Source organism: Vitis vinifera, chromosome 17, assembly GCF_030704535.1.
Source record: "Vitis vinifera cultivar Pinot Noir 40024 chromosome 17, ASM3070453v1".
NCBI lineage: Eukaryota > Viridiplantae > Streptophyta > Magnoliopsida > Vitales > Vitaceae > Vitis > Vitis vinifera.
The window spans coordinates 8,007,726-8,031,076 of NC_081821.1; the positions used below are offsets into that span (position 1 = coordinate 8,007,726).

At 36.4% G+C, this 23,351-nt stretch overlaps 2 protein-coding genes across 5 annotated transcripts; one reads left to right on the forward strand and one right to left on the reverse strand.

Moving 5' to 3' along the window:
* Window positions 1-208: 208 nt before the first annotated feature.
* Window positions 209-4,056, forward strand: LOC100262138 (transcription factor PIF7). 3 transcript variants are annotated; one of them, XM_002284405.4, is made up of 6 exons: window positions 209-638; window positions 1,548-2,016; window positions 2,775-2,873; window positions 2,987-3,052; window positions 3,171-3,563; window positions 3,773-4,056. In XM_002284405.4, exons 1-6 carry the CDS (start codon window positions 508-510, stop codon window positions 3,884-3,886), a joined length of 1,272 nt encoding a protein of 423 aa, XP_002284441.1. In that variant the 5' UTR covers window positions 209-507; the 3' UTR covers window positions 3,887-4,056. The 3 variants fall into 3 exon arrangements, with proteins under 3 accessions (XP_002284441.1, XP_019082107.1, XP_019082106.1); XM_019226562.1 differs by lacking the exon at window positions 209-638 and adding an exon at window positions 645-927; XM_019226561.1 differs by lacking the exon at window positions 209-638 and adding an exon at window positions 934-1,079.
* Window positions 4,057-6,799: 2,743 nt separating this feature from the next.
* LOC100267304 (plant intracellular Ras-group-related LRR protein 7) lies at window positions 6,800-23,331 on the reverse strand. Of its 2 annotated transcripts, XR_009464540.1 has the most exons (11): window positions 23,102-23,330; window positions 20,832-20,901; window positions 19,488-19,534; window positions 18,027-18,135; window positions 17,817-17,902; window positions 17,040-17,130; window positions 16,033-16,118; window positions 8,407-8,493; window positions 8,160-8,298; window positions 7,936-7,982; window positions 6,800-7,149 (listed from the first exon to the last, which is right to left on the reverse strand). XR_009464540.1 is itself a non-coding variant. In XM_003634252.4 (10 exons), the coding sequence occupies exons 1-9, from the start codon at window positions 23,198-23,200 to the stop codon at window positions 8,188-8,190; spliced, it is 786 nt and encodes a 261-aa protein (XP_003634300.1). In that variant the 5' UTR covers window positions 23,201-23,331; the 3' UTR covers window positions 6,800-7,149; window positions 8,160-8,187. The 2 variants fall into 2 exon arrangements, 1 of the variants encoding a protein (XP_003634300.1); XM_003634252.4 differs by lacking the exon at window positions 7,936-7,982 and having other exon boundaries at window positions 23,102-23,331.
* Window positions 23,332-23,351: the final 20 nt, after the last annotated feature.

Below are 23,351 nucleotides of genomic sequence, written 5' to 3' on the forward strand. Positions count from 1 at the left end.
AGCCCTTCTGGGAAAGGTGGTGATGAATCCATTAATTCCCACCAAGGTTCTCAAAAATCATAATTGTTGCAGAAAACCAATCTTACTTGTCTTGCTGCAGAGACTCTGACTGAAAGACTTTGTTTTCATAATGTTATACTTGAAAGAGAGATGATTATTATCACCCAATATTTAGAGGTTTACCTGGGCCCAAAAGTCTAATCCTAGATCATTTAATCTTCGAAGAAATTTCACATTGAAAAGGAGAAAAGACATTAAAACCCAACCACAAACTATTCCTTGGGGAAGGGGAGGGGGAGGTAGGGCCTAGAGGCAGCCAAAGCATGCATATCCGATTTTCTCACTCTCAGGCTTTTAGTTTTTTGCTACCACATGTTTTTTGAAAAATCTCTGTCAGAGCAATAATGTGAGCTAGAAAAAGGGACCAGAAGACAAGGAAATAAGAGGGAATCCACACTCAAACTCAAGCTATTGTTCATTGTGTGAGTGAGAGAGAGAGAGGGCAACATGAGTAGTCAGTGTATAGTACCAAATTGGAATCTAAGGCACCAAAGACAAGAGCAAGTTGAAGGAGAAGAGGGTAACAGATCCTCTCACGTGCACACCCATCAGAAGAACTCCAGTCATATTGTCCCCATGTATGCAGGAAAAGCCAACACCTTTCCTCAGAATTTCCTTTCCTTTCTTCTCTGTTTGTTTTTGTGAGAATCCCACTATGTGATTTTCATTTTTCCACTCATCACTCCCTATTTTTCTGGTTCACCAAGCACCAAAAACCAATAAAAATATGAAGTATAGAAACATGACCCATATCTCTCTCCACTCTTCCTCCCCCAAAGTTCCAGCTACTAGTATTGTTCCTTAATTCTAGCCTTTGTCAGGTCATCTGACTCATTCTTCAACATGTGATATGGGTCTCTTTTCCAGGTTATTCTGAATGACTCCCTCTCCTCCTTCAGTCTAATGTTCCCTGAGTTCTTGTTTTTCATCCATAAAAATCCTGTCTTTTACTCCTTTTCTGCCTTTTACATACTTCTTTCCTTGTTCTTTACCTGCACTCTGAATTTCATTTTCTACAAGTTTGTACCTGTTCATCTTTTCAGTGCAATTTTAATTTTCTCTGCATGATTTCAGTTCTTTCAGTTTTGTTCTCTCTTTTTCTTATAGAGTACCACCCACAACTTCTCATTTTTCTTTATAACCTTTCTCTTCCATCGCTCAAATACATCATGTAGAAGAAAACCCACTTTTCTGTATTTTCTTTTGCATTTTCTTCTTTGTTGCTTGAAATGGTTTCTTTCTCTTCAGTTCTCATCTTCAAGAGTATGATTTCCTGGTTTTTTGTGAGCAAAATAGCATGTCTTCTCCATTAATAATTCTTCTTTCCATTCATCTTCAATCTCATTTCTACACAATATATAACAGTATTTTCTATGCTACCGAATGAAATATATATACTCCCATACTTATTCTCCTGTGTTATATATTACCTAGGACTATACGTTAATTCACTAATACGTGTATATATATATGTACTTGAAATTCAGGTCAAATTATGAAGTTGCTGAACTGACATGGGAAAATGGCCAGCTAGCCATGCATGGACTTGGTGGGCTCCTTCCCACTGCTCCAACAAAACCCACATGGGGTAGGGCCGGAGACACGCTAGAGTCGATAGTGCACCAAGCCACGTGCCACAACCAAAACTCAAACTTCATCCACCATGCCCAGAACCTGGCCAATATGAAGTCTACAGTCGGGTCCTCCGCCCATGTACAGACCGGAAATCAAGGGTTGATGAAGAAGAGGACTCGTTCGGATTCCGCTCATTGTGGAAGAAATTTTAGTACTAATGTTCATGAAGCTGAGCGTGCAGACCGCAGTGCATGTGCTAGTGCTAGTGCCACATTTTGCAGGGACAATGAAACAACCATGATGACATGGCCCTCCTCTGAATCTCCTCGCAGCTTGAAGGCCAAAACTACAGATGAAGACTCGGCTTGTCATGGTGGATCGGTAAATAACACAAATTTTTCTCTATTTTCAGTCATTGGGCTAGGGACTATAACAATAATATTCATGATAAACCACCTACAAGAAGTACTTCAACAGTGATTCTTTATGGGTTGGTGCATAGAATCATTCCTGCCTTCTCAGCATGCAACTGTAGATGAGTTCATGTTTCAATATTTCCTCCTGATCATGGTATAAGAGTTTTTCCATTTTCACTGTTAAGCACCGAGATTGAATACTGTCGGTTGTCATGTGGGTTAACTCCAATTTCTCCTTGCCTTAGTTTTTTTTTTTTTTTACTTTTCGCTTGTCCCTTTGTGTACAAGGAAGGGTTTTAAAGAAAAATGAGTGAACCCATCTGGAGGGTGGTTTCATAAATGTGCCAGAGGAGAGGCATGCCCCATGTCTACTCTTTCAAGTACTTTCGGCCTTGGGGTTCATGCACTTGGTTTCTCTTCATATCAGCTGCCATTTTGTTTAAGCTTACTCCCTGTTTCAACCTTTTACCCATGTCATGAAAACATCTGTGCTTCTCTCCTTTTGATTCTTCAGAAAATGCCCATTCTCTTAACCTTGAATCTGAGAGAAAATATTGCTATCATATTAGTAGAAATGAGTCATTTGTAAAGAGTATCATTCTGCAATGCTTTATTCTTTACACATATGTACGGGAAACTTCATGAGAAGGTGTGGTTGTATGTGCTAATTACATATTTTGGGGGACCGCCAGTTTGAATTGAACCATGTAAAATTTGAAACAGGAAAACCAGGATGAAGATAGGGAGACTAAAACTCAGACAGGCCGCTCTCACTCAACAAGAAGAAGCCGAGCTGCTGCTATTCATAATCAGTCGGAGCGGGTAACAATTAGTACTTAAAAAGTTAAAATTCTGATCAGCAGAAATGTAAATTGATTAGTCGTTTGTGATGATGCAATGTTATAGCTACTGATAGCAGTACCATTTTCATATAGAGACGTCGAGATAGGATTAATCAGAAGATGAAAACTCTGCAGAAGCTAGTACCCAACTCAAGCAAGGTGAGAAAATCAATCAATCTCTCTCTGTTAGTTCATTCTGCAAAGTTAGAATTCCATGGAATTCTGAAAATTCTTTGAAAATAACAATGAATGCCTGCCTTTCTATTGTGAATTGCAGACTGATAAGGCATCAATGCTTGATGAGGTGATTGAGTACTTGAAACAACTTCAAGCACAGGTTCAGATGATGAGTGTAAGAAATATGCCTCAAATGATGATGCCTATGGGAATGCAGCAACAACTTCAAATGTCTCTCCTAGCGCGTATGGGCATGGGCGTTGGCCTTGGCATGGGCATGGGAATGCTTGATATGAGTGCCGTCCCTCGTGCTGCACCTCAAACACTCCCTTCTCTCCTCCATGCCAACCCAGTTGTTGCTGCCACTCCAACATTTGTCCCTCCTCCCTTTGTAGTGCCACCCATGATGCCATCCTCATCACAACCAAAGTCTGATGCGGGCGCCAACGCAGCAGTCCCTTTGCAGGATCCATACTGCGCTTTTCTAGCACAAGTAGGTGAAACAAATTCAAGGCTTACTTCAGACGTTTCAAAAGAATTTTCTTGAAATTGAGGCATACCCATGAATATATAGAAATCAACCTTCATTAAAGATGTTTGTGAACACAATCTAAGCATTGGATGCACTCTGGCAAATCAATAGCGCAATGATATACTTTTTCTGTCTTAATTAATTGACTGATAAATTATTTTTTGCTGCAGTCGATGAATATGGACCTCTACCACAAGATGGCAGCACTATATCGGCAACATGTCAATCACAAGGCACAACCAACAAGCAGTCCACCACACTCAAACCATGACCTAGGGGATTGAGACTCTGAGAGGACCCTGTTTTGTGCAGAAAGCAGACCTAGAAAAATGAAGAATTCTTAAAGATCAAGTATGATAGTCTAGCCTTATCGATAACTCTTTAACAGTATTTGGGGTTTATGAATTGTGAAACATTGATGATCTTGTATAATAAGAGCTTGTATTGAGTCTTACCTCTTAGTCTTTCTGTGCTTTCTCAGTTGCTAAATGAATACTGACCAGTTTAAGTAGCCAAAAAGGAAGACGATGTGAAATAGACAAGTTCCCCAACAAGTGAAGAACAAATGAAGTGTTGAAATACACAGATGTTCCCAGAATTGACTGTCGTTATGGAATGACTATAACTAGTACAACAAACCACCCCATTTTAACTATTCCCTGCATGGCTATGATCCAGAGCTCCTCTTCATATGATATTTTCCCATAAATATTCCACTCTGATCTCAGGATCTTAATGGCACAGAATGAAGGGAAAAAGGAATCTTAGATGTACTGGAACATACTCCATTCCTCATGTAGAGTCATTGAAATTCAGAAACTTATGATGTTTTCCATCACATGGAAATTATGAAGCAAGTTCAACAGTACCCCAGCATAGTTTGCCAACTTGCATAGTTGATTTTCACAGGATACAGGGATGAAAGCAAACGAAATCTTGTAGAGTTAGATTTAGTGACATTCTCAACATCTTAACTACGACGGTGACTCCATGAAAGAGTTAGTAATCACCACAAGTTAGTGACATCCACATTGAGGATGAGCTCCTTTATTGTGGCCATAAAAGTGGTTGAAAGTCATTCTCACTTTCAAACATGAGAGCCTCTTGAATGTATAGGGGCAATAACATCCCATTCCTTATCCCCTAATCTGATAGTTGGAATTGGGCTCACCTATTCAAGAATTTGAAATTACAGGTTTCATCTAGGCAATGCTGAGGGGACCATAAAACACCCTTCAACCCGCCTTACTTGCATGAACTACAGTTGCCTGTATGAACATGCTCAAGACAAAATTAAGACTATTGTTTCTCCACACCATACTTTCCGAAAAACCAGGTGCTTGTACTTATCCAGTCAAAAGGAATTGAAACTGCCAAGAAAGGAAATTTAGGAATTCTAGTAGTGAAAAATCCAATCAAATTCTGAGGAAATCAGATCCTTCCTCCATACTGACCCTTTAGTTTCTGTTAACAGTTCTAAAGCAATGCTATCAAAGTCCCCATAGTGTTGAAGAAAATTTATTGTCCTCCCCATTCACATTTTCTTGCATGCTACAATACTTTTGCTGAGTAGATATTTGACTTGAGATATTGTTATCATCCAACTGGTTCATCCAGTATAGAAAACTCGCCTTACGGAAACAGTCCAACCTATCAGATGATCTGGTCAGCCCCTATCAAATGATTGTAACCCATTTATTACATTGCATCAAAGATCAAATATATAGATATTCTTTGACAATTACAAGAACATAAGGTTGGAGACATCATACCCGTGGGAATACAAAACCATAACATTCAGTTTCTATGGCTTGACATGGGAGAGGTGTGCTATGATCATAGCAGAAGGGGACCATTAGCTTGATGTTGGCGTTTTTTCATGTGGGTCCACTCCATATGACAACAACCAACTTTGTTTTAAACACCTAACCCATATTTTAAATCCAAGAGAATCATGATATGGGAAGAATATTGGATCTAAAGCCCACCTCATATAATCAATGAGAGTTCCCAACAATTAAATAGTGAGGACCATCTGCTTCTTTGTCACAGGCTGGAAGCAACCACGTGACCGGGGCATTCCAGTACACCTGGAGGAGATGCCAACTCTTGTATGACAGTGAACCCCCTCTACAGTCTTCTTCCATTTCCCAACTCATTTGTCCCTAGAACCACTCCATACAAAAAACCCACTTGAATCATTCTGCCACCTACATCCTGTTCTTCACTTGAATAATTTTGAGAACTGACCCTTCATCCAAGACATAAAAGGCAGGAGAAAACCAACCATCAAATTCTAATGCTCAAGAGACACTGCCACAATTTAGTAGTTTGCATTTCTTTAAGTGGGTAATTTTGTTAATTGAAGAGGAAAGAGGATGATAGTTGAAGCCTGAAAATATCAGGGGACATATCTCTAATGGGATTTGTTGACATTTGTGGTACAAAATATCCTCTGAATCAATCATTTGTGTGGATCTGCAGTATTGCAACTTGTGCTAATATCTATGATGGGTTGGTCTTCAAGCTAACTAATAGTCAAGGCACTGATAACCTAGTTCATCAATTCAAAAACCCAACCAAAAAAAAAAAAAAAAAAAACCACCCAACAGAAACAGAGAGTTTCATCCACCTGGGTTTGTGATGGTATCATTTTTTAACAATGGTATTATATTAATTTTTAAATTTCATATAAATTTTTTTTTATAATTAAATTAAATTTTACTTGTATATAAATTTTATACACACGGTGTCTTTATGATTGGATGAGTAGACACTGACACGTAACCTAATGATTCTTAAATTGTTGTGTCCCACCCTCCTATCAAATAAAAAATCAATTGTTCAAATTTAATGTCAAGTCCCCAACCTCATGAAATGTTTCAACTTGTTAAACATGTTTTTAAGTTTGAAAAACAGTAACTCTGTTGAATTTTGAGCAAAAGAAATTAAAGATATAAATGGCGAGAAGATAAAAAGGGTACTAAAAGGCTACCGTTTATACTTCTACTATAATAAGTTTCAGGGTTTTAGCTAAGATGAGAAATACTTGATCAGATAATGATAATCAGATGCATACATATGAGGAGCAGGCAACCCAATTGGCTAAGAAATAGGTTTCGAAACGAAAAGGCGTGCGTTTGAACTTGCATTTTTCGCCTTAAAAAGGAAATTGGGGGTCTTATCACCAGAACTCATATCATAAACCCAATAGGATTTGGAAAACCGGTAACCCAATTTACAGTTTAGCATCTGTCTTAAGAGCCAAAAAATCTGAGGTCAGAGGTATTATCTTCTAATTGGTTTTAACCAGTTGTTTTCTATACAAACCTGCAAACCACAGAAAAATCTACTACCAAACTATCCATCATGTACATCACCACAGAACTGAGTTTGGGTAAGTTTTATTCCATATGTAACAAATGACTCACGGATGCTGAAGATGATCTATCCCCAGCTGCGGACAAAGCTAAATGGGATTTGCAGCTGCTCAGACACAACACACTTTCCTCACGTTTAAGTGGCCCCCATTCTGGTCATTTTAGTCCTGAGGTCAAAAGTTGGAAGAGAGAGAGAGAGAGAGAGAGAGAGAGAAAGAGCAGGGTAAGCAATTATCACAGAGAGATGAGGAAAAGGAATGCTAATAGAAAGAAAAAACTAAATTATGGTAGACCCTTATCACAGGCTAACTGTGCAATGGCATGGAAAATCTATCTAGTAGATTTCAGGTCCCTCGCAAAAAGAGAATATTTGAGAATCAAATTACATCATTGGACCATCGGATTTAAAAACTTCCATAATGATAGGAGAAATGTGAAATGTGTATTGTTTGTACATGTAAGTTGACCTATGCTGTCAATTACATACAATAAATTTCTTGTTTTGGAGAAATGTGAAATGTGTTGGCTGTATGTGTAAGTTGACATATGCGGTCAATTACATACAACAAATTTCTTGTTTGTGCTCACACATTTTAGATATTTGCATATACAGCCTGAATGATTCGAACTAAAGGAATTATCCAGCATATTGCATCCATGGAAGAGATACCAATGCCTAGTACATCTTTGTTTACTGACATCATATAGTTTTAGTTGATGAGGAGGCCAAAGCTAAAACCATAGAGAGGTGCTTCAGAAGTTTTTTAATGTGTGCAGGATTTGTGAAGATATTTGAAAACATCCTTCTATTAAAATTAAGAAAAAAAATAAAAGACTCAACCAGGCTATAAGATTAGTTGAATTAAATTAGTAAAATGTATGAGCATATTTCCTTGAAGTTGGTTCAATATATTCACTTGATAATACTTGGGGAAAATACCACCAAAACTCACCTTCTCTCACCTCACCACCCACCCAGTCACCCACCAAAGCCCACCTCCTTCTCAACACCGAAAGCCAAAATTCAACAATAAAAAATATTTTAAAAATTAAAACAATTTAAAAATGAAAAGAAAGGAAAATTTTCAAGCTGAGCACCAAGAATAATTCAGGTTTCAAAAAATAACTCCGCTGGAGAGGGGCATTAACCTGGTCGAAAATGTGGAGAGGAACTTACTGTTATAGGGAATGCCAATTCAGAAGTTTCATTGATCCACACCCTCATCAAGGCCTTTGGAACTGATCATCACATTTGAATCAATTTGCTTGTCAAACTTCTTTTTCCTCCGAGTTTCAAATGCTTGGAATCCTTCCATCTGAAATTGGATTTCGGTAAAATTTTATTAAAGTGAAAATGCCAAATTTATGTGATGTTGATACTTTAGAAGATCCATCAAAAAATAGATAAAATGATAGTGAGTTGCCTGTTGGAATTGATCCATTGAAATGGGATTGTCGTGCAGGGAAATATTCTGCAGCGCTTTACAGTCCTTCAACAGATTTGGAGGTATCTGTCCAGCAATAGAAGCTACAATTTCAATATATGCTCCGGCATGTCCTTTTGTGTGATTATACTTGTGAAATATGATGTACAACTACAATTCTAAAAAGAGGTTGAAGATATAGCTCTGAAAGGATAAAATCATCAAGCAGTGAGACAGTTGCCATCCAGAGTAGCTTGGGCAAGGCACAAACAAATGATTGCAACCACACATGGACAAGTAAAAAAATAAGATATGGGAACAGCAACCATAATCATGTCCCAGGTAATTTTCAATACATCATTCAGCAACCAAAACTACAGGCAATAAAAATGGTCATTTGAAGTCCCAGGATGGATTTAAGAACTTGGAAGGATACACATAGATTAATGCTGCTGTTGGGTTAACTGGCTCTCGATAGATTAATGCTGCTGTTTGAAGTCCCGTAATTCAGATTAGCTGGCTCTTGATTTGTACACGTTAGGGTTGGGTTATAGGGGCTGCTGTTGGGTTACCTGTATAGGCTTTTTTGTTCTTTTTGTATAGCCTTCTTTGTTTTGCGGAGGTTTGTTTAGTTACTTTTGATCAGGTTTGTTTTGCATGAGGACCCCTCACCCTTCTTTTGTTTTTCTATTAATACATTTGTTTGTTTCTGATAAATAAAAAAAAGATAGATCAATGCTGCTTACCTATGATTCACAGACACACAAGCAGAAACACATACAAAGAAGAAAGAAAAATGGACTTTGCAATAAATTTGTATCAAGTGTCTACATTAAATGACACAAATGCAAAACACATATGCACAGAGGAAAGTGAAAAGGATTTTGCAATGAATTTGTATCAGGTGTATATGATGAGTTGCTCTGTGTGAATTGACAAGCACAGAGTCCTTGAGCCTCTGCCATGTACCCAAAAGATATCCCAAAAATGCAAACATAAAGAATGAGTCTTAATTTTTAGAATTATGTGCCAGCCAATCATGTTGTGTTTTTATTGATTAATCTCTAAATGAAATTAAAAATCTTTGATTAATTTTCTAATCCTTGAAAGAGCGATGAAAGAAGAAATAGATCTTGCAATGGATTCTTAATGAACCAGGTCCAAAGGATAAAAAAAAAATGAACTAGAAATTTAAAGAAAAAACGGAAAGAATTCATTCATTTGTTGTATTAGGCAAACAAAAATATATTTATAGAGGCACCTAATAGAAAAGGGGATGCAACCAAAGGACACAAGGCAGATATAGAGCATGCCAGGAAGAAAATGACTACAAACTGTACCTGGTATCTAACAGTCAATAAAATCTAAGGAGAACCCAAATGCAAATCCAAAGAGACTGAAGACCAAGAAACAATATGTTTAAAAGGCACTTTTCATAATCATTATAAAACTTTCCCTACCCCTGAAACTTCTTCTATTTCACTCTTTTTAATGCACCAAATCACACATAAAGGAGCAAGCCTCCACAAGCTCCTTGGACTCTTCTGTACCATTCTCCTATTCCATCCCAGCATTCCTTCAAAGACATTGGAAGTACCTGATAAATCCCAAACAGAAAAAATAACAAACTCCACAAACTGAAGAAGGGACAAAGAACTTAGAAAACTGTTCAGCTCCATTAATTATGAGGGGAAGTCGTGCAGAGAATCAGATAGGGGTGGTATCAGTTTTGATTTCAGTTTCTCAATGAAGTTGCATATTCTATCTTGGAATTTGAGAGGAATGCAATACCCAGACAAAAGGAAGGTAATCAAATTTTTTGTTTTCAGGAAACCAAACTAAGCAACATGACTGTCAAGGTTGTGAGAAGCTTGGGGGTGAAAAGGAACCTGAAATGGGCTTCTCTGGTTGATAAGGGGACAACGGGAAATGTGGGACTCTGGGGTCTTGGACCAGTTGAACAAGAAAATGGGTTCCTTTTCCATTTTTGTTCATGTCAAAAATTGTGTAGATGGTTTTACCTGGGTGTTTTCAGGGATCTATGGCCCCCTTAAAGGAATGGAAGAAGGGAGATGTGGGAGGAGTTGGCCTCAATTAGAGGGCTTTGAAATGATCCTTGGTGCTAAGGAGGTGGCTTCAATGTGGTGCACTTTCCAATTGAAAAAAGGAATTGTAGTTGGATGTCTTCAGCGATAAGGGAGTTCTCTGGTTTCATAGATGAGTTTGATGTGAATCCACCTCTAGGAGGTGGCGTTTTCACTTGGTGTGGGGAGAAGGACGGCTCTTTCAAGGCTCGGTTAGACAGTTTTCTATCCTCTAACAATTTGGAGGAGCATTTTTTAGGTGAAGTTAGCAACTGTTGCCAAGGCCAGTTTTCGACCATTCTCCTATTTTCTTGGTGTATGGAGGAGAAAGGAAAGAAATACTCCATTCCGTTTTGAAAATATGTGGCTAAAGGTGGAAGGATTCAGGGATTTGATCGAGGAGTGGTGACAAGAGTATGAGTTCAAGGGCAGTACAAGTATTGTGCTTTTCGACAAGATGCAGGCCTTAAAAAAAAAAACCTCAAGGAATGGAATAGAGAAGTGTTCGGAAATGTTTCAGCTAAGAAAGAAGCTACTTTGGAGACAATATTGGGACAATATTGAAAGGGGTCAAATCCTTCTCAGAAGAAGATAGGAGGAGCTAGAGGCTTACTATGGATGAGTATGACCACCTAGCCATTCTAGAAGAAATCTCTTAAGAGGCAGAAATCTAGGACTATGTAGTTAAAGGTAGGCGATAAGAACACAAAATTCTTTTATCACGTGGTTGATGCTCATTGGGATGACAATCTCATCAGTAGTCTTAAAGATAATGGGATTAGGATGGAAGACAAGGAGGAGCTCAATGGTGGTATTGCTACTTATTTTAAGTCGGTGTTTGAAAATTCTCAAGTAAAGAGACCGGATCTGGCAGTAGATCTCTTCAAGGGTATTGAAGCTTTAGATAAAGATCTTTAAGAGGGGCCTTTCTTCGAGGATGAGGTGTTATCTGCCCTCTCTGATTTGAATGGTGACAAAGCGCTAGGGCTAGATGGCTTTTCATTAGTCTTAGGAAATTTTGTTGGCCTGTGGTGGGTGGGAAGGTGATGCAGTTTTTCAAGGAATTTTACTCGTAGGATTTCTTTGTTCACAACTTCAATGCTACTTTCTTGCTCTTATTCCTAACAAGGGAGGGGCGAAAGAAATTAAGGATTTTAGGCTAATTAACCTAGTAGACAGTCCCTATAAGCTTCTAGCAAAAAGGCTAAAGAGGATAGTTCGGAAGGTGGTGTTAGAATTCCAAAATGTCTTTGTAAAGGGGTAAACAGATTCTTGATGCAACCTTAATTGCAACTGAGATTGTTTGCTCAAGGAAGAGAAGCTCTAGGGCTGGCTTAGTTAGCAAGTTGGATATATGAAAGGCTTACAACCATGTTGATTGGAACTTTCTCCTTTCGGTGATGGAAAAGATGGGGTTTAGCTTAAAATGGAGAAAATAGATTCATTTTGCATTTCCACTATTAGGATGTTGTCAATCTTAGTGAATGGTTCCCTTATAGAGTTCTTTCACACATCTAAAGGCTTGAGGTAGGGTGATCCTCTCTCACCCTATCTTTTTGTGATTGTCATGGAAGCTTCAAATTGTATGATCTCGATGGCTACAAAGGGAGGGTTCATTCATGGCTTCAAGGTCAGGGGTAAAAGAGGTGAAGGTTTCCAAGTATCTCATCTCTCGTTTGCAGATGATACTCTTCTTTTTTTGCAAGGCCAATTTGGATCAACTAAGATACTAGAGGTGTATTGTAATAGGCCTTGAGGATGTGTAAGATCTGAAAATAAACTTGCAAAAAAGTGAACTCATTCAAAGTAAACTCATTTAGTAGGGGAAGTGGAGGATGTGGGTAGACTGGAAAATCTTTGCTTGGGTGTAAGGTTGGGAGGTTTCCCTCGTTTTATCTTGGTTTTACCTTGGGAGCATCTTATAAGTCTTGTGTTGCGTGGGATGGTATTGAAAAAAGGTTCAATAGAAGATTGGCTTCTTGGAAAGAATAGTATTTGTTAAAAGAAGGAAGATTAGTTCTTTTAAAGAGCACTCTTTCAAACTTACCAATTTATTTTATGTCCCTTCTTGTAATGATCAAGAAAGTGAGGATCGGATTAGAAAGGATTTAGAGAGATATTTTTGAGGAAATCTTTGGGAAGCCAATAAGATGCATTTAGTGAGTTGGTCTAAGGTTTGGAAGGATAAGAATTTTGGAGGTTTGGTTATTAGAAGATTAAAGGTCCTTAACCTAGCTTTACTTGGCAAATGGCTATGGAGGTTTACCCTTAAGTGAGAGTGCTTGTGGAGGAAGATCATCTAAGGAAAGTTCAGGGAACTGATTCGGAGCTAGAACAGTTATTAGGTGAGGGAGACTTTGTATGAGTCTCTGGAAAGATATAAGAAAAGGTTGGGAGGAATTCAGTTATAGGATAACCATTTGGGTTAGAAATGGTAGACAAATTGGATAGGTGGGTAAAGGAGATCTATCTAAAAGAAGCATTTCCTCGATTGTTCAGACTAGCTTCTCATAAGAATAATACTATTGCTAACAAGTAGGAAAGCAGAACTAGTAGAGGCCTATGACTGGTGCATTTCAGAAGGCCCTTCCATAATTGGGAAATTAAGGGATTATCCTAAATTTTTGGAGCTTATTTATTTGGCGAAAGTGCAAGGGGGAGATGTCTTAGTTTGGAAGGAGGATAGAAAGGGAATCTTCAACGTAAAGTTGTACTACAGTTCATTGTGTGTTGAATCTAGAGTGGACTTCCCACCCAAAGAAATTTTGGGTTCCCATGCTCCTTTGAGATCATGTTTTTCACTGAGGGTATGAGGGAATATCTCAAGTATAGGCATGTTAATGAAGAGGGGTAGACAATGGTTAATAGATGTGGTCTTTGCAAAGAGAGCGAAGAGTTTACTGATCACAATTTGATTCATTGAGCAAGGACAAAGGTGTTATGGGCATTTCTTTTATCAATTTTTTGTAAGAAAAGAGTGTTTCCAGTTACAGTGAGGAACCTGCTCCTTGAGTGGAAGTTTAAGGGTTTAGATAAGAAGAGTGGCCATGTTTGGCAAATGACACCCCTATCTTGGTTCAGGTGTATATGGAAAGCGCAAAACTGCAAAATCTTTAATGGAGAAAAGCTTGCAGATCAGCAGTTAAAGGAGAGCTTCATTAAATCCCTCTATTGTTATAAATAGGAAATTTCTCGATGATGGCCTTCATAGATAGTCTTGGATACCTGTTGGTATTCTTTGTTTTGTTTTTTGTGTATACTTCCTGTATACATAGGATGTGCCCCCTTTTCATTGGCCTCTTAATAGATTATCTGTTTGCTTGTTAAAAAAACAAATGAGGAGATGGTTAACTAATTCCTTGTCCCAATCATGGTAACGACAGCAATTAACAAAAGATCACCCCCCTTTTATAAGTTGATCTGCTATAAGAATTTATCCAACACAACCTCTCAATTAAAGAAACTGATTTGACATGGCACTGAAGGGACCAAACCTTCCTAGCCAAATTAGATCCAGACCACCTCAGAGTCAAAAACTGTAGAACCATTTGACAAAGAGGCTTGCATTCTTTGTTATATTCCAAACTAACTTTATTGGCAGAACCGTCTCACAGGTTTTATTTAGTTTAAAAGACAGGGAAAGGATTCGTACACATTTCATCATTGTCAGCACCTCTTAGAAATACTTTTTTTGGAGTATTAATGAGCAATGTTCAAGTGCACATTAGAAGACAAGGACGAGCAAGTTGCAACCCTACAAGAACAGTACCAACTTCTTTATCCAAGAGGAACATTTAAGGCATTCTTTTCTGCTATCATAAAGGAAAGCATTATTAGAATGTTGTGAACCTTGCGACAAGACCAATCACTTCCACTTAAATGTGGTTTAAGATAAAATTCTAGCAAAATATGACAAAGTTCAAAGTGAACAGCTTTTGATTTGTTCCCTTCTGAGTAGACACTGAAAAATGATTTCCTATGACTCTCAACCACCTTTGAATATCTATCTTCAAATCACCAGGTCAGAAAACATATTAAGCAACATAACACATTTTTCCAAAGACAATCAAGGAAGGCTGCTTGCATCTCCAGTCAAATTGTAGTGAACATGAAAAGAGAGAAAATTTCTTTGGAAGGCCTACAATCACACGAGCTAAGAAATGAGGCAAGCAATCAGCAGTCAACATTTTTCTAGAAGAGTTATCCAGTGCAGCAGATAGAAACATCTCCAAAGATGTAATGCTTCCTTAATAGGTAAAAGAACCTGAAATCTTGTATTTAGGAATCAAATTTTAATAAAATAAACAAAATCTCACACTAGCGGAAAAATGTCCAAGTTTGTTTAGGTAGAAAGATGTCCAATTTTGCCTCTCTAGTCCTTTAAAGGTAAGTTCCTAACCACACATCGTTTGAAGATGAAAAACTGAAGCTCAATTTCAGAAATGGAAGTCAGAACGTTACAGTTTAGGGAGAAAACTTGACATTTTCCAATATCCAATCCTACCAGCTCTATTCCAATAATATTTTCTGTCCCTCTAATTCATTAGCTTTAATTGGACAAACAATAGTTTTGAACCCAAATTCTGAAGTCTCCCTATGAATGATTCACAAGTTTTCTCAAATTATAATTAGAAAACTATTGTATTTGTTTCTATGAATGTTGAAATAGAACATTTTTTAGGTAGAGAGATTAACAAGATGTAAAAGGGTTAAATTCACTCACCTCCCCTTAGGTTTTGGCTAAATACACTTGACTCCCATTGGTTTGAAATTTCATCAAATACCTTGCTTATTTTGAGTGAGACGTGGGGTAAGTGAAAATAATAAATGAAATGAATAGGGAGAAGATCAGAGGTAAGTGAAAATAATAAATGAAAAGAATAGGGAGGAGATGAGAGGTGAGTTAAAATAATAAATGAAAAGGATAGGGGAGGTATTTGATAAAATTTCAAAGCAATGGGGGTTAGGCGTATTTAACTGAAACCTCAAGAAAGGTGGATGAAATTAAGCCGATGTAAAAAGAATAGACCAAGTAATTGAGGAGATCCATGTCCATTAAATCAAGGGGAGAGACAGCATGGCAGCAATAAAAAGGAAGAGAGAAAATAGAGGGAATTGATAGGATATCTCTTCAATAAATTAGTTCAGAATCAACAGTAATTACTACAACAATCACACAGAAATTAACCAATTTTTGGTACTTCTGATGTTCAAACCTAAAGTAAAATTTACGTGTTTTGCCACCAAAAATAAATAAATAAAATAAAATAAAATAAAAATCAGTAACGTAGTAAAAGGAAAAAAAAGAAAAGGTTGCCTCCTAACAGCCATGTCCCTGTTCAGCCAGCACAGACATACTAAAGTTGTCTGTGATGGAGTCTATTTAAAGGGAACAAAAAAAAAGATAAGCCCTTCATAAGATATGGAGATGAAAGAAACAGAAGCAAAATAAATATAATGCATGAAGCTCACAACCAATCATAGTTTCTATCACATATATGATTAAAGAAGATAAATAAAATTTTAACTGTACAGTACATACCTGGTTAATGTTATTATTATTTAAGCAGAGTGATTTTAGATGAATGAGATTGCAAAATGATGCGGGGATATCTTCAATAGAATTATCTGCAAAGGCAATCCAGAATCATGAAACTGTAGACAACAAATGAAAGGGTAAAATTATGCAAGCACAGCACCTCAGCAGAGACAAATAAGCCAGTTCACTAAAAATTCTTGGAACACAACCAAGGAATAAAAGAAGATGACGTATTCAGTGTAGAATGCAAAACCATACCAATAACTCTTCCAGCTTCCATCCACTATGATGACACTCTAGTTTATAACCAACTACACAAATCCTTAAACATATAATTAAAAGTTACTAGAAGTTGTATGATCACTAAAAGAAGAATTAATATATTAATCTTCTGCCCTTGTAATAAATCACTGAATTTGAAGAATGTATTCGGGCTTGTTATAGACACAAACACAAAAACAATTAAGTTCTCAAAATAGAGAAGCAATCAAATTTGGATCCAAATGTTCAAGAAGTTTGAAATCCCAAACCAGAAAGAGTGGGGTCCAGTTACCAAACTAAAAAGTTACTAAGCAAAGAAAGAAATCAAATAAAATTATCTTTTTTTCTGTATATACATAAATAATCGCATGTGCTGCCTGCATTTATTAAGCAACTCAATATAAGATATCCTGGGAAAATATGACATGCACCATAGGGATTGAAGAAAAAGTAGTAAAGCTTGTGAAACGGCAAAAAAAAAAGGTAAGCAATGAAATTTTAAAGATAAATTAGGTTACAATGTCAAGTAAACAAGGAGATTCACTTGTCAAATGATTTATGAATAAAAAAACTAACATGTAAATGGATATTATCAATTTGATCATAGAGCGATTTCCAAAAATTTTACATGCTTGAACCTCAGACATCTTCTTAATGTTCTAGACCAAGCAATAGATGCTGCAAAAGTAGAAAAATAGGAATTGATTAACAGCAAGATTTAGAATAAAAAAGCGAAGGTTTGAACATACCATTCGCTTGTAATTCTTCTAGAGAGAAGCAACTACCAACTGATTCTGGAAGACACTTTAATTTGTTATTTGACACATTTAACAGCAACAACTGCATTGTCAAACAACCCACATTAAGTCCTGAATTTGATGAAATATACTGAAAGTTTGAAAAAAATCGTAGTACTTATGAAAGAATTTTAAGTCGGTTTCTTCATGCACATGTTTCTGTTCAACAGGTGTTGCTACTGCACATTTGCATTTGTTAGATCAATTAAATAATCAAAGCCACTACCTCACCCACCTAAGCTATTAAAAAAACAATAACTCTCCTTTTGAGAAGAAATCCCCAGTGCAAAAGCATCGCAATGATCAACTCAAGAATCATTGAGTCGCAGGAAAAACAAGTCCATGGGAGTGAAAGTTAGGCAGTTGAAATATTCTTTTCTGAAAAAAATATAAATATAAACCCAACAGGCATGAACATTTAAGGCAAAGGTGTAAACATTCAGGATCACCCATAACCACTCCTCTTGAACTGCCACCCAAACAGGAAACAAATAAAGAAGGTAAAAGATATACACTCGTTAAGTTTTGCAAATTTAATAAAATAAATATTCAATCCCTATAAAAATTTTAAAAAATATATATGTCAGGTCAGAGTCAATTTAATAATCACACTGTTACTGATAACTAGACCCCAACATAAACACAGATAATGTGTTAGACAACTAAAATCATGCAGGCTGCAGGAAAGTCAAATTCCTAGTTCATGAATCATGAGATGCCATTACTCACATTGCGCAAGCTCCCTATAGTCTCAGGTAAGCATGTTAACAAATTCCCTGAGATGGATAGACGCTCTAGCCTTACCAGCATGCCCACTGTAAACAGGAAATGTATATTTGATTAGGAAGAGATAATGCTTTTTTAAAGTTTTCAGAGGAAGATAAAGACTAAAATAAACTAAGGCAAATATTATATCTCGTAATAATTAAAGAAAATTACATTCATCAGGCAGAGTAGTAACTTGATTCCCATCAAGTGTCATAACTTTCAGAGATTGAAGTTTCCCCAGATTCATTGGGAGTCGCTCAATTAGATTATCCGCTAGAATCTGAAAAGAAAGAGTCATTGTCACAGGCATTCAAGTCTATGTTATCTTGGTGGAGTCATATGAAACTACAACTCAATCAAAATATCCATGATGATTACCAATATCCAAATGAGAAAGTCAATATATGTCTGAGGAATAAATTTTTTTTTTTAAAAAAAAAATCCTTTCTTGATGGTCACAGCCACATAACCAATGCAAAGCCGGGCGTAAGGTGCCATAAAACAATAAGTCAAACTAATAAGCAAAAGTTCTATGTCGAAAGAAGGATGTACCAATGAGATGTAGTGAGGTATGGTTACTGTTCTTGACAGTTAAATAAGCCACTTAAGTAAAAAGTCTAGAAGAAGTTTTATAAAAGTAATAACCTAATGAGATCTTCTAGGATATAATGACAGATTCAAGATACAAGATTTATTCAGCATTCAAATGATTCAGTCAAGGAAGCCAGTCATAAAAATACCAGAATAATTCCAAAACCAGAGTATGAATTTGACAGCGTGAAAATAATGAATGAAAAAAAGATCAACTGGAAACTTGCCAATAAAGGCAATAATTCAGTTGTTCCGATATTTGAGGATCTTAGTTAAAAATGGGAATTACTAAGTTAAACAGAATTGCACTAGTTTTTTGATGAAAATTTTAAGAAACATATAGAAATCCTCAGAACAACTCAACAATTTACAACAACAATAGGTGAACCAGGGTCATCACTGAATAGCATTTCCTAGCCCCAATCTATCATGTTTTAGAAATGAACTTCTTTGGTGTCGTGACTCATTGTCCTGTGTAGATATTACCTACTTTGTCTATGTAGTTTAGTAACAGATCATGGCAGCATTTAGGTTTTCTATTTAAATTAAACCTCTAATTACTTTGATATCTCCTTAAATCTATAGAATCTAATGTGTTAACTCAAAACATGTCATCATTTGGTATTTAATACCAAAATATGGAATTTGAGAGAGTAAGGACCCATCAGTACAAAAATGAAAATGATGTTCTAAAATTCTATTTCATAAAATGAAAATGGCAAACATATTCAGAAACTTTTCATTTTCAGTTGTTAAAGTGCTAGAACTTTTTAAAACTCACAAAACAACAATTTGAATTACTTGAAAATAGCCAATTTTCAGGAAATTTTCTTGAAATCAGCTTGCAAAAACACCCTACTAAACATGTTTCTGCATCAACTTTTTTCACAGTAAAAAAACAAAAGAACAGTTTTTTCTATCACCAAACCGGTCCTATAATATTTACATACAGAAAAAATAGACATCATTTTTATCTTTATGGCATATGTTCTAATATAGAACTACCACATATGCAAACAATCCAATACCAGCAATTCTTACCAGGCGCTGCATGTTAATCAATTTGCTGATCTCCATAGGAATGTCAACTGCAGAAACCAAAATTAAAGATTCAAAAACAAATATCGGCTTTACAATATGACAGGTTTGGCAGCAGTTGTTGAAAGCAACATCAGTCACCAATAAAGACAGGAAAAGTTTAACACCACTTAGATCCACTTTTAGAGACAGTTTTGCCCACCTCTAAAGGTTTCTTTTTTTCTTGTATGTAATCATGGGCCCTCTGATTCAAAACAATAAAAATAACTAAACAACTCACAAATGTAAGACAGTTGTGCTTTGGCACCACTGATACTATATATGTTTTTATAGTTACATCAATTTTCAGGAAAAGTATTTGAATATGCCTGTTACATCAATTTTATAGTTTCTTTTTTTTTTTCTAATATATTTCTTGTTTCCAATAAAAATAAAAAAAATAAAAAATAAAAACAGAGGAGTTTTCCCTTTTTTTGGATGATGTTGATTTTCCACGCATAGGCTTCCCCAAACAAATTCTAATGAAGGATTCATCTCAATTGGAATTAGTGCAAATCTAAAGCAGAAAGAAAGTAACAGTCTTCATATATCAGTTGGAAATTTAAACCAAGAGAAGAAGAAATCAAGAGGCCGGAGACGCTATGCTTTATTTGTGAATCACCAGCTAAAAAATTTGACAAAAACTGTTTCCTTTTAGAATGAGTATTCGAACCAGAGAAATCCATAGTGGTGATGAAGATGTCCTTTCCTTTTTCTGTTTATTATCTGTCTTAACTGGAAGTTGAACAAAAAAAAAAAATCTGTTTTTTGAATTATATTTTTCCTTTAGTTTTTTCTATGACAGTTTTCTTCTAAACTGGTTGCTTGCTGATGTGTACCACAAAACATGATTCTTCTCCATATACTTGTCATGGTATTCTAACCTATAAATAATCATTTATACCTTTGTTTGCTCCATATGTAAAATGTCCTACCCAAGGAAAAATTCAGGGTCCAGTCCTTCCTATAAAGAGCAATTTCACTTGAGCAGGTTTGGCAATATCCTGATATCAGCTGTTTGTGAACTGTGAACTGCTAATATAAGTAACATCCAGTACTAGACTACATCAGAACAAGTAAAAAGGAAAACAGCAATCTTTAATTTATTACTCATATAAGTTACAATTATAGCTCCAACTTTGCAAAAAATTATAATCTTCCTCACAAAAACAGACCATTTCAAGAGACACTTCCATGATCACCTTATTACACTATTCTTGCCAAATACATTGCCACTGAGATTAATAAGAATAAATTAATATTTTACAATAGAAACACTCAGATGCTTCAGAAACAAAAATACATTACCTAGCCTGTTGTGTGTTAAATCAAGAGTGCGGACAGATGTATCCAGATCAAGAACTTCATCTGGAAATGCCTGTTCAACAAAAAAGCAGGTCCTCAGTATATTAAAGCTTATGCGTTTGTGTGTGTATTTGCTGTTCCCATGAAAAGCTTCCATCAGACAGCCCAGGAGTAGCTGTCATGCAAATTCACTCTATTAATACATTTGAATCTTTGTAATTCTCAGACCATCTTATAGCATCCAATTTCGAGAATCAGAGTCTTTATCATATTGAAAATTTCCAATTCATTATGCTAAGCAGCTTGTAGTATTCCTCATTTATTTGCTACAGAAAGTGTGTCTACTCGGTATACGGTGGTGCAGTATAATAGGATATGTAACAATACTATCCACCATGAGTTCAGAACCATTTCTAACATATCTTATCCAAATTGGCAACATAAAAAGTGTACGGAAGAGGGATAAATGGAACTATTGTAACAAAGTAAATCTCAGGAAGTACCTGTTTGAAAGTCTAGCGGAAAACTTCCAACAATGTGCTGCCCTATACATGTCCTAGAACCTAAATTAAATACATGTTGAGACCCACAGTCTCATGAAAAGTAGAAGATGGGGGAGGCAAGGTAAAGCAGATTACATTTTTGCCCTATTTTAATAAGTTGTAAGAGGAGTGGTATCTTTCAGTGGCATGAGTTGGCAGATGATGATCTTGGTTTAAATGGAAAGTATATGATAATCTGATCAAAAAGTATATGACACTTCACAGAAAAATCAAACAGCTCATTTGACTATGCATGTGGGAAGCCACAGAAGCAACCCAAAGCTGCTGTCAACAGAGGCCCCATTGACTGGTAGACCACGTCATCACACTATGTTAAACATTTTCCATTTCAGCTCCCTTAATTTTTCAAGAAATGTCAACAAGTCAAGCAACAAAATCTAAAATAACCAAAAGCCAACCCTTAACCCTCCAACAAAGACATTATCTACACTTCATGTAACAACACACTCCCAATTGTGTAAATATTATTCGTTTTGGGCTCAAGGGGCCCTTGTGGCTTTAAAACGCATCTTTAAGGTTAAAAGGAGTCCATACATATATAATCTCAATAACTTTTTCCCCTATACGATGTGGGATATTACAAATTGGTGTAGTTCCTCCATGCCTAGGACATCAAAGTATCAAACCATGAACAAAGAAAGGCATGAGAGAAAATAACGCATTTTTGCTATGCTACTAATACTTATACTTCTCTGCTATTCTGTCCAAGTCTGGCTAAGAAAGAGTTATAGGGCATAAAACAAAAAAATATGTTGATTCAGGTTGGGTATACAAATTTGTAATATCCCATATCGGATAGGTTGAAAGTTTTTGGGGCTATATATGTATCGACTCCTCTTAACCTTGAAGACACGTTTTAAATCTATGAGGGTCCTTTAGGCCCAAAGTGGACAATATCTACATGATTGGGAGCAAGTCCTTACAAATCAAATCCTAGTTTGACTCCATATTGCACACAAATATTCATGAGAAAGAACTTAGCCACCAGAAAAAAAATGAAGATTTATTAATCAATTAACTTGATCTCATTTGTTATGCAACATACTTGTCATCCAACTCAATAGTCCAAATTAGGTAACCTAATCCCAGTAGACCCGCTCTTGAACCTAAACTATGTGTCAAAACGAAACAGTCACATAGTTCAGGATCAAGTTCACCAAGAATTGGAATTAAAAATGAAATGTCAAATTATTTGGCGGCATACACATATTGGTATCAATATCAACACACTAACATTAAGAGAGAAACTGGGTATTTGTAAAAGATGGCAAATTCAAGCACGGATTGAAAAGGCCAGGATGAATATGATGATGGTGAAGGCGGTGCAGCAACGTAATCAATGAATTGTTTGATCATGCAATACATTATCTCAGACTCTATACCAATGTTCGAACTAAGAAACATGTAATTTATATCAATCAAATTTCTTATTTCCTTCTAAAACACATTCAACAAAACTCCAATAAAACCCTACCCCTCTGTTTGGTTTCTGAGAAAGCATGGAAAAAAAAAAACAAAATAAAATAAAAGAATTGAACCTCGCATTTAACCTTGTTCGTTCTTGGCAACCAAGCCACTACAAACAAAAAACCGAACTTCAAATTTGTTATTTCCCTTCTTTTCCCACGCTTTCTCGGGAACCAAACAGACTATACACCACAATCCAATTTCGCATCAAATCAATGAAAACTAATAAACATAGAGATTTGCCTTCAATTTAGAGTCGCGCAGAGCAACAATGCCTGTGGATTTCCACCGTCCGATCCTACTGGCTTTGGAATCGCCGTTCTTGCTGAGACAGCAACCCATATTGTGAGGTCGAAGACGAGTATGGAACGAGAAGGATTAAACGCAGCGTTTCATTGGGAGGTCTTTATGAAATTGGAGTTTCAGACAGAAAAAATGGAGAGTAGGCGGAGGTCTTGGTGTTTGTAGGGTCAATCACGCTGAATAAAAAGCG

Coding starts and splice junctions, on each gene's coding strand:
- LOC100262138 (XM_002284405.4), top strand. CDS start 508: ATGAGTAGTCAGTGTATAGTACCAAATTGGAATCTAAGGCACCAAAGA. Junction 2,017..2,774: donor CGGCTTGTCATGGTGGATCG/GTAAATAACACA, acceptor AATTTGAAACAG/GAAAACCAGGATGAAGATAG. Junction 3,053..3,170: donor TAGTACCCAACTCAAGCAAG/GTGAGAAAATCA, acceptor TGTGAATTGCAG/ACTGATAAGGCATCAATGCT.
- LOC100267304 (XM_003634252.4), bottom strand. CDS start 23,200: ATGGGTTGCTGTCTCAGCAAGAACGGCGATTCCAAAGCCAGTAGGATC. Junction 19,535..20,831: donor TTTAACACACAACAGGCTAG/GTAATGTATTTT, acceptor TGGTTTCTGCAG/TTGACATTCCTATGGAGATC. Junction 16,119..17,039: donor AGAAGAATTACAAGCGAATG/GTATGTTCAAAC, acceptor TTGCCTTTGCAG/ATAATTCTATTGAAGATATC.